General features: G+C 40.3%; 2 protein-coding genes across 3 annotated transcripts in view; both read left to right on the top strand.

The window, feature by feature from the left end:
- The window catches only part of SGCA (sarcoglycan alpha), a 34,632-nt gene extending 21,278 nt beyond the window's left edge, over positions 1 to 13,354 (top strand). For both annotated transcript variants that reach the window (XM_060780816.2, XM_060780817.2), the window contains exons 9-10: positions 9,488 to 9,704; positions 10,431 to 13,354. In XM_060780816.2, the coding sequence (XP_060636799.2) occupies positions 9,488 to 9,680 (193 nt within the window). In that variant the 3' untranslated portion in view covers positions 9,681 to 9,704; positions 10,431 to 13,354. The remainder of the gene's footprint in view (positions 1 to 9,487; positions 9,705 to 10,430) is intronic.
- On the top strand, positions 113 to 1,587 carry LOC132778143 (histone H1t-like). The gene has a single exon (XM_060780818.2). It carries the CDS (start codon positions 801 to 803, stop codon positions 1,470 to 1,472), a length of 672 nt encoding a protein of 223 aa, XP_060636801.2. The 5' UTR covers positions 113 to 800; the 3' UTR covers positions 1,473 to 1,587.
- Positions 13,355 to 18,221: the final 4,867 nt, after the last annotated feature.

Genomic DNA, 18,221 nt, shown 5'->3' with positions numbered 1-18,221 from the left:
CTGGAAAGAAGAAGCCTCCTGCAAGCAGTGGTTCACTTTCTGCGGACTTGCTGTTTTGCAGTTAGGGTTGAGAATCAATATTTTAAATATATTTTAAAACATTTTGTGCTTTTAAAACCACAAAATGTATAAAAATATATTAAAAATATTAATTCTCAACCCTAACCGCAAAACAGCAAGTCTGCGGAAAGCGAACCGTAAAACAGCGAGTCTGCGGAAAGCGAACCGTGAAACGGGAAGGGAACACTGTATGTCCGTTATTGTAGCATATAAGTTGTAAAAAACCATAATTACTGTGATTGCTGTACTACTGCTTGTAGTGGTTTTGTGTCTTTGTGATTCAGGAAATCCATTTTCTGTTTAAGCATTCTAACTGGAAGGTTCTTGGAATGATGATTTAAAAGATATTTTGAATGCTCTGGACAAGGCTATCCACAAGGATATGGCTATGCAGATGTACACAGCATTTGCATACACACTCACAAAGGGATTACAGAGTGACTGTGACTCCACAATTCACCAAGGTGTTCTCATGGCAACCATTTAGTTCAACCCACATCATAACTTGTAACAAAGGTGGGTGACCTATTCATAACTGCCTTGCACAGGAATCTCATCTAACATCTTCCTTGCTGTTTGAGGCACACAGACTTGGATCTCCCAGGACAAACATCTCACTCAAAGGCCTCAAACTCAAATGTATTTGGGGACTTCAAAGAAGGAAAGGAGATAAGCTAAGCAAGCAGTTGAAACAAGGAACATGGTGATGAAGTAGCAACCCAAGTCAGGTTTCAAGAGTAATGGATACTGTAAGTGAAACTCCACTGGAATTCTCCTTGGAAGGTACAGAATGCTCAGATGAAGTGAATTCTGAAACAGATGGGAATTCCGATCCAGTCTACTCCTTTGCCCCAGGGAAGCGTCAGGAAAATGTGGACTTTGATGAATCTGGGCCATCTTGTTCTGGCCTACAGTTAAAACCCAACTCCAAATCAAGATCCAAAGGTCCAGAGGCATGTAAACCTCATTTCCCCTGGAAATATATTCTGCCCAAACGTGGCATCTCCAAACTTATTTTCCAGGTGGTGGCTTCCACTGAGAAGCGCAGTGGGGTATCTCTGCAGGCTTTGAAGAAGAGTGTTGTTGCCACAGGCTATGACCTTGAGAAGAAAAAGAACTACTTCAAAAGGGTCTTGAGGGCCCTGGTGGCCAGGGGCTTATTGAGGAAATTGACCGGCCATGGACTGACAGGTTCCTATGCCATCAGTGAGATGATGCTGAAAGTAGTGAGAAGGAGGAAGAAGAAGAAGAGGAAGAGGAGGGGGAGGAGGAGAAGAAAAAGAAAGGCAATGGCAAGTCTTATGAAGAAAAAAACTCCCAAAGGAAAGCAACCGAGAAGTTCAAAGGGGAAGAAGACCAAACTAAGCGAATCAGACCTACCTGATATGTGCAGTCCTATGGTGACGGCCTGAGGTTCCCATAGCTGAAGCTGGGTGTAAGGAAAATAATAATAAAGTGCCGTATTTCAACTGTCAAATATTTGTGCCTGTTATTTAGACCTGTGAGAGTGGTGCCAATTAAGAACACATTAGAAACATTAAAGAGTTTCTGAGTGTGCACTTGTCTCAGCTTTTGAAATACTGGGATGCAGCGCAAGGAGAGCATGTGTCTCATTATGTGTTTCATCTGTTTAATCTTCAGCTAGAGGGCTTTCTGCCTCTAATTTGAATGGTTTTGTTTGGAATTGGGTACCAATAGTACTCTCTCCCTTACTCCTTTTTGACCCAACAGGTTTTTTTGAAAGCTACAATTATCTTCATGTCATTAGTATGTTCGTTGTACATTATTTTCTGAAACAATCAACTGGCTACCACTTTTGGAAGATGGACCCTTGAAGTAGTATTTTGTCTAATGCAATGACCTCTGTAACCATCTCTTGAGATCTTCTAGAGTAGGTGCCAGATCAGAGTGAGCATAGTATAGTGGTTTGAGTCTTGGATTAGAACCCTGGGAAACCGGGGTTCAAATCCCTGGAAGATCTCAAGAGATGGTTACAGAGGAAACCCATAGGCACTCAGGCATAGCAATCCTATCTGTTAAGTCAAAGCACTATAAATATCCAAAACCCACATGGGCTCCTTGTTGGCTCAGAAGAATGGGTGAAGGAGGAACATTCAACACATTTCCTCTCCTGCCATCTACTTTCAGTTGAACCAGTGTGGCTTAGTGGTATGACGTGGGCCACTGGGTAACTCCGGGCCCTTCCACGCAGCCTTATATCCCAGAATAATCAAGTCAGAAAATCCCACATTACCCGAGTGTGGACTCAGATAACTCAGTTCAAAGCAGATATTGTGGGATTTTCTGCTTTGATATTCTGGGATACAGTGTTCCCTCAGTTATTGCGGACCACCCGCAAAAAGTGAAAATCTGCAAAGTAGGGACGCTATATATGTATATCGCATTCTGAGGGTGAGGCAGAAGTGAGGAGAGATTTAAAGGCACTGCACATCTTTTTTTCGCTAGCTATCTCTGGTTTGCTTTGCAATCTCTCTTGATTGGCTGCCTCTTGCCCGAGGGGGAGGGTGAAACCCCCTTCCACGTTCCATCGTTGTCAGGAGGTGGGATTAGAATGCTGGTCTGGACAACGGCAACCATTAATAAACTGGGATGCAAAAACCCCTTGAAACAGCGAGTCTGCGAAAAGCGAACCGCGAAGTAGTGAGGGAACACTGTATAGGGCTATGTGGAAGGGCCCTCCCTGAACGTCAGAGGAAGGCAATGGCAAACCTTTCTGAACAATTTTTGCCAGGAAAATCTCACGTTAGGTTTGCCTCAGCATAAAAAAGGGATAGGCATCTCCTTGTCTTTCAATCCAGTTTACATTACAATAAAACAACACTGTACTTTTAATCAATTTTTATCCGTTTTTTCTCTGGATACCTGCAGGTACCTTTGATATGGCTTTGTAAATAAAGTCATCTCACCACTCAAGTGCTCAGTGGATGATCAATGCTTATGGCTTAGGTGAGAATTCTTTAATGTGCTTCATATCGGGCAGCCTTTGAAGACACTCCACTTAGTATCAAGAAGTTGCCCTCTGAACTATCTGGAACTAGGCATTTCACCAGCTATAGTACTCAGTATTGCCATGGAGAATCATTATCCATTCTTAACAACTGTTCACTTTCAGTTGATCTGGAGAAATACTATCTCTTTAACATTCCTAATAACATGCATTGTTTTCAATTGCCCTTAAGAGAACAAGTCTTTAAGGGTCAGCCACCAAGCACACCTTGCTTTAAATGAAAATAGGAAAACTGCCCATAGCATGTCCAAAAGCGAACTACAGGCAGTCCCCGAGTTATAAACATCCAACGACTCATTGTTAAGATTGTGAGTGAGACAACAGGAAGTGAGAGAAATCTATCCCTAGGAAGGGAATCCACTCCTGAAAGAGTTATTGTGGGGGAAAGGTGTCTCCACTGAACCTTTATCACCAAAACTTGTTTCCACAACAAGCCAAATTTCTCAAAGTCCAAGTATTGCAGGGACAGAAAGGAAGGTGAAATCTTTTGAACAGGGGCACAGATAGCAAAACAAACACAACAGGGGTGTGTTAACCCTTCCCTGTTTTATCCATCCATCTATCTAACTAACTATCTGGCTAGAGTTACACTTTAAAAAGTACCTATTCTGACTTACAAACAAATTAAACTTAAGAACAAATGTACAGAACCTATTTTGTTCGTAACTTGTGGACTGCCTGGATATAAATGCCACATCGCATATATCCACATCAAATTTGGATGAAAATTCCTCCAGTTGTTTATGTTGCAGTAACAGAACAACGGAATTCCAAAAATATTTTTTTGTGTCTCGTCTGGTCAATATCTTCTCTGGTCAATGTTGTGACCTAGGGCCCTTCCACACATCCCTATATTCCAGAATATTAAGAAAATCCCATATTATTTGAGTATGGACTCAGATAACCCAATTCAAAGCAGATATTGTGGGGTTTTCTGGCTTGATATTCTGAGATATAGGGTTGTGTGGAAGGGCCCCTAGTTGTGTATTGAAATGAGTATTTCAAAAGAAAATACACATCTAAATCCATGCTTCAGATTCTAATAATTAAATATATTTTGTGATATGTATTTTGGAAAAATGCCGATTAATGTAGATTGGAACAGACTTATGGGTAAAATGCATGACTGTGACATAGATTGAATACAATGACGCCTCAATGCCACCTAATCCATTGTGACACACGCATTGGCATTATGAAGTCAGATGCTGATGATATGGCAACACTAAAGTCAATGTCATGCACATCTGATGGAAATGTTTCCAAATTAATTATATCTGTAGAACACTGGTTCTTAACCTGAGGGTCCCCAGATGTTTTTGCCTTCAACTCCCAGAAATTCTAACAGCTGGTAAAGTAGTTGGGATTTCTGGGAGTTGTAGGCCGAAACACCTGGGGACCTACAGGTTGAGAACCACTAATGTAGAAAGTGATGAGTTGCATCCAGAGTTTAGAAGAGTTATTATTATTATTATTATTATTTTTACTACAACCATTGAAATTCACTCAGCACCATGGCCAGTAGGAATGCTGGCTGGTGGATTCTTGAGGATATATAGTTAAAACAAAACTCTGTCCAAGCTGTGCTAGAGTCAGCATTTGCCATTTGGGTGGTGGAAGGTTACTTTTGACATAAGACACATCTGTCCAAATGTTGTGGATTGCTTAATATCATAGCTCACTTCATTCAGTAGGATCTCCCATCCAATGTAATAATAATAATAATAATAATAATAATAATAATAATAATCCTGCAAAGGTAGTGGAAAATGAACACACAAAAATACTGTGAGACTTTTGAATCCAGACTGACAAAGTTCTGGAACACAATACACCAGACATCACAATTGTGGAAAAGATTATTGATGTCGCCATACTGGGTGACAGTCACATTGAAGAAAAACAACAGAAAATACTCAGGTGTTATCAAGACCTCAAAATCGAACTGCAAAGGCTCTGGCATACACCAGTACAGATGGTCCCAGTGGTCTTGGGCACACTGGGTGCTGTGCCAAAAGATCTCAGCCGGTATTTGGAAACGATAAACATTGACAAAATCACGATCTGTCAACTGCAAAATGCCACCTTACCTGGATATGTGCACATCATTCGAAAATACTTCACACAGTCCTAGATGCTTGGGAAGTGTTCAACTTGTGTTTTTGTGATACAAAATCCAGCATATATACCTGGTTTGCCTTGTTTGCTACATACTGTGCTTTTGTGTCAGTAAAATAATAATAGTAATAGTAATAATAATACTTTATATCCTGCCCTGTCTCCCAGCAGGGACTCAGAATGATTAGAAAGCTGGGGAGGCTATTGTGAGGAGGATATGAGTGAGGTGGTTTGCCTTAGCCAGCCCAATAAAATTGGTCTAAATCTAGTTTTAATGCTTTGTGTGAAATATCTTTAATTTCAGATGTCTTGTCTGGATCTGACCATTCTTGTGGGTTGTATAAAGGAAGAAGTAGATCAGGGATCCTCAAACTAAGGCCCAAGGGCCAGATACGGCCCTCCAACGTCATTTACCCGGCCCTTGCTCAGGGTCAACCTAAGTCTGAAACGACTTGAAAGCACACAACATCAACAATCCTATCTCATCAGCCAAAAGCAGGTCCACACTTCCCATTGAAATACTATTAAGTTTATATTTGTTATAATTGTCCATTTTAATTATTGCATTGCTTTAAAGTGTTTTTGCACTACAAATATGTGCAGTGTGCATAGGAATTCATTCATCTTTTTTTTTTTCAAATTATAATCCAGCCCTCCAACAGTTTGAGGGATGGTGACCTGGCCCTCTGCTTAAAAAGTTCGAGGACCCCTGCTATAGATAAAGAATTGGGAACTATTGCTAGTCACCAGGACTAGGAACAGGCTTTGTTCCTAGTTTGAAAGGCTTATTATATAAAACATCTGATTTCAGACATAAAATCTTTAATCATCAGGCTTAAGCCTGCTCCTTCCTCACCCTAGATCCTTTTGATATTTTGATCTTCAGCTCAAAGAATCCATCTCATTGTGATGACGTTAGCTAGGGCTGGGGGAAACGTAGTTCAATATCTGTAGAAAATACGATGGAGAAGACTGAATTAAGATAGTAGAAAGACTCCTGTATTTCTGTTATCTGATGGTACCATTTTATTGGCTTCTTGGTAAATGGATAGAGACTTGTCATTAAAAATATAAGTATTTTTTCCTAGTTTCAATTCAATTAGGCAAAACATTTTTCTCTCCCTTTTCTGACATTTTATTTTAGATGGTTTTATGCTTGTCTTATTTATTTACAGTTTTTATATTCCGCCCTTCTCACCCCGCAGGGGACTCAGGGCGGATTACAGTATACACATATATGGCAAACATTCAATGCCAGTTTGACAAACAACATTTAACAGGCAAATACACCGAGGCTATTTAACTTTTTTCTGGCCGCCAGGGGAGCTGCTGCTTTCATCGTCCATCAGTGACACCAATGAAGTTCTTCCACATTCCACATCCCGGAGTTTTCTTTATGGCCTCATAAATTAGTTAATTTAGCCTCCCACACAAGGTGGTACCTTATTTTCCTACTTGACAGATGCAACTGTCTTTCGGGTTGCAAAGGTTAACAACAGGCTACACAATGGCTGGACACCCACTCCAGCCCGGGCTGGCTTCGAACTCATGACCTTTTGGTCAGAGTGATCTTAATGCAGCTGACACTCAGCCAGCTGCACCACGATCTCAGTCTTGTACTTCCTCTGTCTAAAATTGAGATCTTAGCTGTGCATTTTGCACGATCTCTTGCATTTATATTCTTATTTCTTAATTCTTATTTTTCTAGTGCATTTCACCTCTTTATTGTGCAAATACTATCTCCACATACTCTTTACTCTCTCTTATGCACACTCACAACATAAATACTTTTAGCTCAACTTTTAGTACTACACCTGGCATTCCACATTCTTGTTTTCATAAAAAAAAAATACAGACACTGATGAATTTGAAATACAGGGTTTGCTTTATTTGTGTCAGGATGCAGAAGTCACTCTGGAGGACAAGTTAGACATCCTTTACACTCTGACCTGGCTTTGACCTGCTTGAAGAGGTGGGATTTTGCTTCTTTTGGTCACTCTCTTGGAGGAATCCACTTTCCCTTGCTTCTTGGCATTGTTCTTGCCATTTCTAGCCTTGGCAGGAACATTTTTTTTCTTAGTCGCCTCCTTTGCTTTCTGACCTTTTGCTTTCACCTTTGTCTGCTGTCTTTTCTTCTCCATGTTAGGGTTGATCTTGAAGGAGCCCATGGCTCCATTCCCTTTCACTTGCAAGAGCAGTCCTTTGGCCACCATTGTTTTGATGGACCTCAAGAAATATTGTTTCTTATTGTTCATGTCATAGCCCATGTTGGTCACAATTTTCCTCAGATTTTGCATGGAAAGGCCATTCTTTCTCTGACAGGTGGCCACGGCTGTGAAGATCAATAAGGAAGGGTTGGTGGTTGGTATCTTGGGTACAGCTTTTGATTGCTTAAGCTGTTGAGAATCTGTGGCCTTCCTTGACTTGGAATGTTGTTTACCTCCCTCCAGCTGAGGATCCTGCGTGGCAGGGTCCTCCAAAGAACCTTCTGATTGGATGTTCTGGGAAATATCAGGTGGTTCATTATCTTCTGATGCTACAGATGAGGGCTCATCGGTTGAGTTTGGGTCAGATGTACCTACCAATGGAACCTCTGCAAATTGGTTTGACTCCATGATGGGGTTCAGATGGATAAAGCCTTCAGTTTAGCTCCTGGATGTAAATTATTTCTGGCAGTTTGGATCTGCCCCTGTATCTATTTGGAAAGGAACGTGTTCGGGGTATCTCTCCCCTCTTCCTTCCTTTGCAGATAAGAAAATCAACACAGGAGATGCTCCTTGGTTATCTCCTGTCAGTCTGTATTATCCACAGCTCTGAATGTTTGTGAAGATTATTTTGTGGCTCTCAGGATCTTCTCACCTTCACAGCTTTACTTGTTTATTCATTCAACACCCCACTTCTAGCCTTGAATGAACCGCTGCTTTCGCTTGAGTGTTCCTCGCCTACTCCCACTTTTGAACCTCTCCCAACAATATTTAAAAATTGACGTCTGGGAGCGTGGAAGATCACAAGTTGATGGTACTCTGCTGCAAGGCAAATGAAATATGTCTGTTAGAGATATTTTGTGTATTTTAGTTTAGTTGGTTGTCGTGGGCACAGAGTTGAGTGTTCTGTGATGTGAGCTTGATGCTTTGTGATGTCATGGTAACTTATCTCCAAGGTTTTACTGCTATCCCTGCTCACCCGTTTTCTGGATTTGGTTGGGATGTTTCCTCTCCTCCAGATATTTTCAAAGTCATTCAACTAATAAATGGGAGCATTTACTACACAAAACCCCCCCAATCATGTATAATATGTATCACAATGACTGAAATGAAGTGTGGCTGGGTAGGGAGCAATTATTTTGTTTTATTTTAAGTATTTCTGTATCACTTCCCAGTCCACAAGGACTCATTAGGTGACAAACAAATAAAAACAATTAAAATAATACAAATATTTAATCATAAAATGCATTGAATAACTTCTCAAACCCAATATTGGAACAGTTAAAACAACAATTTCAGAGTATTGTCGAAGGCTTTCATGGCCAGAATCACTGGGTTGTTGTAATTTTTTCGGGCTATATGGCCATGTTCTAGAGGCATTCTCTCCTGACGTTTCACCTGCATCTATGGCAAGCATTCTCAGAGGTAGTGAGGTCTGTTGGAACCAGGAAAAAAGGGGTTTATATATCTGTGGAATGATCAGAGTGGGACAACCTAAAAAAACCTACAACCCAACAATTTCAGACATTCAAGGCCATGTGGAACAGCACTGTTTTGGCCACCTACTGGAAGCTTATAAGAGATGGGACCAGCCAGATTTCCTTAGGTTAGAAGTGCTATTATTAAGGGATTGCTACTTCATGAGAAAGAGGTAGAGAACTAACTTCATGTGCTCTTGGGGCACACAGTATTGGGCTTCTTTAGAAAACTCACATTTTGGCACAATTATATTAGAGATGGTAGTCTTCTTCCAGTTCAACATCATTTATGGCTCTGTAGGTCAATATAAGAGACTTGAATTGGTCTCAGAAGGAAAGTGGAAGCTCTTACATTTTTCACAAGAGTGGTATTATGGTCTCTAAAATACACATCAATCTGAAATCTTTGTGTTCTCCGAGCACTGATTTTCATATAAGATTTCATGAACTAGAGCTCAATGAGAAAGATAGTGTGGTCATCTGCCAAATTGCTTAAAGTTTGCAAATGCCAGTTTTTGTGTATGAGATGCCTTTAAGGAAGCTCAGGGAAATTCATGTTTTATTTCTCTATCTCTCAACAACTTTTTTCCCCCCTTCAGCATTCAGATGGTGCATCATCACACAATTCATGATAACACAGAGGAACTGAGGCAAATGGCAGGCAGCAGAGATGTGCCCCGGCCCCTCTCCACTTTGCCCATGTTCAACGTCCGCACAGGCGAGAGGACCAACCCCATGCAAAGCAGCCGCTATGACAGTGCCCAGGTGCCTCTCATCTTGGCTCAGCAGTGAACAAACCTGGACAGCCCTAGAATGGTAGGTATGGAAGAGAACATCGTAGGCCATTTTAATCCTAAACTTTATTTATATTCCTCTCTATCATATGAGATGCAGAATAAAGTAGCACAACATATGATATCAAATCCGCACAGTACTCTAAAATAGTATGAATCTGTAATGCCTAAAATACTAAGTCAGCATCCTCTCTTAGCACGCAGTTGCTGCTGTACAGAAACTGGCTGTTCTTATGTGTGAGTGATTTTTTAAAAAATCCCTGTAGGTTAATTTTGAAACATTCTGCATATTTTTCTGTGCATTTTCACTTTTGGGGTTTTATGAAAAAAATGCAAAAAACCCAAAAAAACCAACAAAGATGGAGGAAAATGGTGCGATGTGTTTGTCTTTTCATTCTCTTTAAAAAGATGGAAACAAATCTCAAGGATTCCCACAGACTTTTCCATGTGGGCTCAAAATGGTGGAAAAACAATGAAAATATTACAGATATCTTCATACGCCCCCCCCCCTTTAAAAAGTCTACCTTTTGTGCATAGAATCATAAATCATAGAGTTGGAAGAGACCTTGTGGGCCATCCAGTCCAACTACCTGCCAAGGAGCAGGAAAATCGCATTCAAAGCACCCCCAACAGATGACCATTTGGCCTCAGTGTCTTTACAAGATCATATTTATCCTGCAGAACTCTTTTTTGCTTTCAAAAAACTTTTCAAAAATATTTTCAAAAATATTTTCTCTTTTTTCAACAGATCCTATCCAGTTTGATTTCAGGAAGCTTTTCCTGCCAAAGCCATCATTTCTCAATACTGAGATGCTTATACAAAGCCTGTGATGGTGGATTTTGGTGGTGCGTTCACCAGTGTGGGGAAGGAGGGAAAAGGTTTGTTAGGATGCTGTAATTGTAGTATCTGTATTTATTTGTCTTTTGTATGTAATAAAATTATTTAATAATAATAATAATAATAATAATAATAATAATAATAATAATAATAATAGCAGCACACTGGGTGCTGTGCCAAAAGACCTCAGCCAGCATTTGGAAACAATAAAAATTGACAAAATCACGATCTGTCCACTGCAAAAGGCCACCTTACTTGAAAATGCAAGCATCATTCGAAAATACATCACACAGCTCTAGACGCTTGAGAAGTGTTTGACTTGTGATTTTGTGATATGAAATCCAGCATATATATCTAATTTGCTATGGCATACTGTGTTTTTTTGTCAGTAAAATAATAATAATAATAATAATAATAATAATAATAATAAGGGATTGAATGTGCAAAAAGGAAAATGGCTCTGTTCGTGGCACTGTGGCTGATGCTGCTCTTAAAAAAATGGACTCTGGATGTCAACAGAGTTGGGAGGCTGCAAATATTGAGTTGTAGGCCACATTTTTTTTAAAATTATTATTATTATCATCATCATCATCATCACTCTGCTTTTTGTCTCCACAAAGGAGACTTAAACTGGCTATGTTCTCCATTACCCACACTTTCTCCAACCCTATATTAATCTTCACTTTTTTTCATGCCAGGAGCAACTTGAGAAACTGCAAGTTGCTTCTGGTGTGAGAGAATTGGCCGTCTGCAAGGACGTTGCCCAGGGGATGCTCGGATGTTTTACCATCCTGTGCAAGGATTCCCGCATGTCCCCGCACAAGAAGTTGGAGCTGACAGATGGGAGCTCACTGCACTCCCTGGATTCGAACCGCCAACATTTTGGTCAGCAGTCCTTTCCAGCACTGTCCTTTCCCATTGTGCTACTGGGGACTCCTTATTATCTTCACAGAGGTGCTGTTTATTTGTCTGTAGGTAAAATAGCCATTGGTTTTGCTGTTAAGAGACCTTCTCTGGTTGAATTTTTGAACAAATAGTCAGAAACTTCATCCTCTGCATCCTAACAATACTCCAACCTATTTGCCTATAATGTCTACTTCCATCATGGCTTTCAAGAAATGTTTTCATGTCATCTCTTAAAATTTAACAAACTGTATATAGTTGCAACATAAACATACATGAAACAGGGATAAAATCTTATTGTTGTTAAATTCCCAAACTGATAAAAATAATAATTAACTTTTGATTTTTGCACTTCTCCAAATTTGTATTTAAAAACCTTAGGAATAACTATGTATAAAGAGCTGCTTGTAGAATTCAGAGAAATTGCAAGTGTGTATTTTCAATGGCATATGAATATATATGTATTTTAAGGCTTTTTAAACACATTCATAAATCAGCGTGGAAATGATTGAAAGTGGGTTTGGAAAAGTTCAATGTTGTAGAATGTAAGTAAGACAAGATTCAGCTCTGTCCCACATTTTGTTCATTCTGTGTTTATATACCAGCTGAACTCCTGTTTCACACATGAAATGCTTTTCATGCATAGATTTGCTTTCTTATGTTTGCTCATCACAGCTGAACAGAACATAATGGAACCCTTTTCCTTTAATCACCATAACTCCAAACCCCCTAACTTTTTGATCCCAAAGAATCAGCCCCCATCCAATTATATCAGTGTTGTCTGTTGTCTTTCCTAAGCTCACTCCATCCTGCTTTTGCATTAATCTACATTTTTGAAAAACCACATATACATTTGAAATTGCAGACATGTCTGAATTCATATTTTAATGTTTTTCACCATGTGCATTCTAAAACTTATTTTCAAAGCACCCATTTCTATGAGTCCTTTTGGTAAAATTTAAAGCAGCTTTCAGAAATGTGAAAAATCTCATGTATAATTGTGTTATGAATGTTGGCTGCTTACAAAGTTTAGATCGGGTCAGCTTCTACTGTCAAATAAAAAAAATTGTATTCTTGAATATCTATAGTAATTTGACGTGCATCATTGTTTTGGACTGAATGGAGAAACTTTGATCTGTGTAAGTAGGTTTTAACATTTCATAGAACTCTTTGGGCCTTATCATAATGTTATAAGGTAGACCTATGTATGAGGGGTATTTTTAAAGTAAGGTCCGTTTGAACATAAGTACACAACGAAAGTTTATTTCAAAAAAGTAAATTTATTTTCAAAAAGTACATACTTCACTCTATTTTTCGACATAGTTGCCAAGTTTGTTCAAACCCTTATCATACCTCTGAACCAATTTTAAAATACCCTCTTCATAAAAACTTGGCACCACCAAAAGCCACCAAATTGTCTGTAATCAAAGAAGGGCGACCGGAGCGGTCCTCATCATGGACATTGTCACGGCCATCTTTGAATTGTCGTGCCCACTTACGCACTTTGCTTTCACTCATAACAGTATCACCGTACACTTCACAAATCTGTCAATGAATTTCTGCAGCAGGCAGGTTCCTTGCTGACAAAAACCATATCACTGAGCGAACCTCACATGCGGAGGGTGAGTTGATAGTCTTAAACATTTTTAAAGCACAGAACAGAACCGTACAGGTTAGCTACAGAGCAGAAACTGAGCACAGTTGTTCCCGAGGCATGCCGGTACACGACGCACGCGCTCGTTGTGGTATGCGCACAAACTACTAGTGTCTACAACAAAACAGACCTTACTTAAAAAATACCCCTCGTATTACAAAAGTTCATGTTATATGGTTTCTCTTATACAGGAAGATCCCTTTGTGGAAGAAGGTGAAGGCAACAATGGAGGAGTCTGTAGGCTTGGTTGATAAAAATAAAAAAAGTTCAAAACTAATTTTGGATGTAGTGGTTCGATTCTAAAGTCAATTCCTATTTTCACAGAAAAACATGTTCAAAACTTTTCGAAACTTCTGAGACTTCCGAATCCTTTTGTTAATGGATTTGAAAGTGTTATTTCCTGTTTCATTGGGTGGTCTTTACTTTGAAAGTATTGTTTTACTCCAGAAGCAGGGAAAAGCAAGTGGAGGAAATCCCTTCCTTCTCTGGTTTAAAACTGGCTTCTCTGGCTTGAGCCGAGGCCAGGGAGTAGAAGCAGGGAAAAACTTAATCATTTCCGACTCACTTCATGAGTCATAACAAAAATGGCGGAAAAAGCTTCAGAAGAGCTAAGGGACTTCCAGTTTTCTTAAAAACTTCAAAATCATTTTGAAAAGGTAATTTTTCCGAATTTATTCTTAATTACGAAGATTCCGACAGTACCTAACCATGCCTAGCAGTCTGCTGTTCTGAGTTCTCAGAGCCCTTCTATACAGCCCTATATCCCAGAATATCCTACATTACCTGAGTGTGGACTTAGATAACCAAACTCAAAACAGATATTGTGGGATTTTCTGCCTTGATATTCTGGGATATGGGGCTGTGTGGAAAGACCCTCAAAAGCAGCCCCCTCCCTGAGTGCCAAATATCACAATAATCCTCTTCCCACCAAGAAATGAGTCTGTTTCCTTTCTTGGCAGACAGAAACACAGACAAGATAGCCTTCATTGTCTCTTTTCCAGGAAAGTAAATTAATGACTTTCTCTAGAGAGAGAAATGCAGCTGGGCTTTGGTTGCTTCTTTCTCCAGAGGAAAGAGCTAGACTCCTTTCTTGATGGAGTGAGGTGTATGACTCTGCACAGCTGTACTTCTCAACAGATTTGGTACCCAGAGAGGGGTGTGCTTTAGACCAAGTAGCAAAACCAAAACAAAATTTAGGTGGTCCTGCATAAATATTCTACTCTTCTCAGTTACCTCTCATGAATACTCCTTTCTCACTTCTTTACTAAGAAAAATGATAGCAACACATACTTAGTCACTCAGTAGCTTGCTTAGAACTCCTGCAGGGAAAAGAACATGGTGATGACATGGAAAATCAGGCCAGATTGGAAGGCCCCTGGCTGGCAAGGCACAAAAGGCCTGTTGTAAGGAGAGATGAACTGTAACATAGGCTGTTTTGCTGGTCTTCCTATTTGAGTGGGTTTCTGTGCAAAAGGAAATGATCACTGCCTGGCAGGAACTTGGGGCTGAACTAGAGTGGCCACGTTGGTGAGTGCCACAAAATAATTCATTGGTAATAATTATTATGCCATTTGCATGCAATTCAGAAAGGAGTACATTCAAGATAACACATGTCATATAAGTATGGTGGGCTTTTAATATCTGCTTGAAATTGGTTTCAGGACCCGACATGGATCCCCAAATCCTTGGATGCTCAAATCCCAATGGTATATGACAAGTTTTCCCCTATGCTTTTGGTTTGTAGCAACTGAAACAAGCTGATAACAACAAGAGAAAGTGGGAGAAAGAAAAAGGGTGATGTTTTGAAGCAGCTGAAAAAATGTTAGACGATTAACTGGGATTATCTCTTCCAAATCAGTATAGTTGGAGAGAAGAAGGCTCAAGAAATCAATAAAGAGACTGTGTCTAAGGCAGTGTTTCTCAGCCTGGGGGTTGGGACCCCCCCCCCCGGGGGGGGCATCATGAGAGGGTGATAGGGGGATTGCCAAAGACCAAAAGAAAACACAGTATTTTCTGTTTGTCATGAGGGTTCTGTATGGGAAGTTTGGCCCAATTCTATCATTGGTGGAGTTCAGAATGCTCTTTGATAGTAGGTGAACTATAAATCCCAGCAACTACAACTCCCAAATGTCAAGGTCTATTTTCTCCAAACTTCACCAGTGTTCACCTTTCGGTGTATTGAGTATTCGTGTCAAGTTTGGTCCAGATCCATCACTGTTTGGGTCCACGGTGCTCTCTGGATGTAGGTGAACTACAACTCCAAAAGTTAAGGTCAATGCCCACCAAACCCTTCCACTATTTTCTGTTGGTCATGGAAGTTCTGTGTGCCAAGTTTGTTCAATTCCATCATTGGTAGAGTTCAGAATGCTCCTTGATTGTAGGTGAACTATAAATCACAGAAACTACAACTCCCAAATGACAAAATCACCCCCCCCCCCCAAAACCCCACCAGTATTCAAATTTGGGTGTATTGGGTATTTGTGCCAAAATTTGTTCCAGTGAAAATATATCCTGCATATCAGATATTTACATTACGATTCAGAACAGTAGCAAAATTGCAGTTATGAAGTAGCAACAAAAATATTTTTATTGTTGGGGGTCACCACAACATGAGGACCTGTATTAAGAAGTCGCAGCATTAGGAAGGTTGAGAACCACCGATCAAAGGAGTATAAATTGCCAAGGGTGTTCTTTTATCTCTATTCAAGCTTGGCTGGTGGCTGTTTCGAAAATACAAACAACCCCTGATCCGCTGTGTATTTAGAGGCTCATGCACAAGCAGTGGGATAGCAGCTGTGCTTTGCTACCCTCACAAACCGGCCTCTTAGAAAAGGGTAAAATATTTGCCATGCAAGCGTGTGATGCCTCCGGTGTACCTTCCTCCTTTTACAAAGCATCCTTTGATGGAAAAGAACCCCTCTTCTCGCTCGCTCCTGAATGAAGGCCATTGAACTATGTCTAGCTATCTTGGCATGTGGTAAGAGGACGCCAGCTCTCATATTTGACAAGGATGGAAGACTTTTTTTGGTTTATTTAGCTTTGCTCCCTGCTCACAACATCGAGGAGGAAAAAGATTCAGACAGCTCAGTTCATTTTTGAAAAGATCTGGGGAACGGGAGACAGCTAGACAAAGTGCAAGGACATTGACGGGTGCAGGATGCACAAGGCATAATGGAAGATGGAAAATACAAAGGCAATGAGAGTGAGAGGCCAAGAGTTAAGAGGAAGAAAAAAAAAATCCAAGAAAGAGAGGCTACTGAGGTGGAGCAAGGAACTATACTTGACAAGGCTGTGAAGATGGAGCAAGAACCAAGAACCTGCATCTCCTTAGAAGAAGGATTCATTCTGCCTTGAACTTCTGTTACCGAGATATCAGCGTGTTATGTCTATACCAGGGCTCATTGCATGTAAAGCAGTACTACGAGGAAAAATTTCTGAACATGCATAGAGTGTCTTCTGCTCGCAACTGAGCCAACACAGCTTCTCATCACACTTTATGGATCAACGCATAAAGGAGGGTGGAGCTGGTCTGTGGGTGGGTGCATATATGTGTGGTATGGGATTGTGCATCTCATCCTTCTTGCCACTTAAAAAGAGTGGGAGAGCTTATTTTTACCAGATGGTGGTCCTGTGAATTGGAGGTGTCTCTTGTATGGAATTGCTGGAGAAAAAAAAGGTAAGTCCTTTTCCATCTGTAAACACCATGTTGTGTTTTTGAAATATCCATGCCATCAGGATCGTGGAAGAAAAAGAAGAAAATGGGTGAAAAATAAATCCTAGGTACTCTTCAAGATGGAATATGCCCAGAAAAAATAAAAAACATGATAAGTGGGTCAGCTTCATATTTTTAGGACCATCATCTTCCTTGGCATTTTTGGTAAGTCCACATTTCATCATTGTATTTGATCCCAAATTGGATTGGTTTTTGTTTTTGTTTTTGCTTTTCTTATTACTGTTGCGGCACTTTGCAAAGTGGAAGGAAAGGATTTGTTGGGTTGTTGTAGGCTTTTCAGGCTACAACCTCTGAGGATGCTTGCCATAGATGCAAGCGAAACGTCAGGAGAGAATGCTTCTAGAACATGGCCATATAGCCCAAAAAACTTACAACCACCCAGTGATACCAGCCATGAAAGCCTTCGACAATACAAAGTATTTGTTGCTTTCACATCTTATTGCTCTTTTGAAAAGATTTGAAGGAATCCATGTAGGGGGAGAATGCAGAAGCATAAAGGAAATATTTGAAATGGCCAGAGAAGTCCTTCATCACCTCTCCATACTGAACTGGTGGACTTGCTAGTGCAAGGCCTGAGGTGAAGACAGAGCAAGTGAAATGCTTGGTGGCAGGCAGATAAAAACAAGGAGATAAGTGTTGCCTGTTTATTAGTTTGTTTTCTTTTTTGCATTAGAAATGTAGAGGAGCAGGGCTGGTAACAAGCTGTGCTAATGCCATGGCTTGTGGCAGCTTTCTGGAGGGGCAGATGGGGAATATCAACCTATTCTAAGGAGGTGCAGAGAAGGGAAAGGGAATTTCCAAGCATACAAGAAGAAAACAAGAATGAGAGGGGAGGGGATCATGCAAAGTGTTAAATAATAGAAGAATTAAGTGGACGAAACCAATTCTAATGTCTTTCCCTGAATCCCTTTCCTCTCTTCAAGGCAAGGATGAAGAATGTGCAGTTGGCCAAGCATTGTTGGACTGAAACTCCCATCATCTTGGCTGTGCCAACTAAACCTGATGGAGTTTGTAGCTCAGCAACATTAATAAAGCCTTACAGTGCTTTTCAACCTTTGGTCTTCTAGATGTTAGGAATTTCACCTTGGAGTGCTGAAATCCAAGACATCTGGAGGGGAAAAGTTTGAGGAGCGTGGCATCCATGCTTAAAATGTCAATTGTCATGACTGTCATGGAACCCATTGTCAAACAATGGCACTTTTGCAAACCTATAGGACAGGTCATACAAGTGTCTGCCTGTCTGTCTGCCTGTCTCTCTATCTCTCTATCTATCTCCATCCCTAAAGTGGTCTATGTTTAAAGTATTGACACATCAATAAACTGTAGAAACCATTGTTGTTTCCCCTCCCACCAACCAAAACCACACCAGCATCTGGTCTGGTGTGACAGAAAAAGTCTGAAGAACAACTGG

This window comes from Anolis sagrei, chromosome 6 (genome assembly GCF_037176765.1).
Source record: "Anolis sagrei isolate rAnoSag1 chromosome 6, rAnoSag1.mat, whole genome shotgun sequence".
In the NCBI taxonomy this organism is placed as follows: domain Eukaryota; kingdom Metazoa; phylum Chordata; class Lepidosauria; order Squamata; family Dactyloidae; genus Anolis; species Anolis sagrei.
The sequence above is the reverse complement of the archived record's forward strand: the minus strand, read 5'-3'. Positions and strand labels throughout refer to the sequence as shown.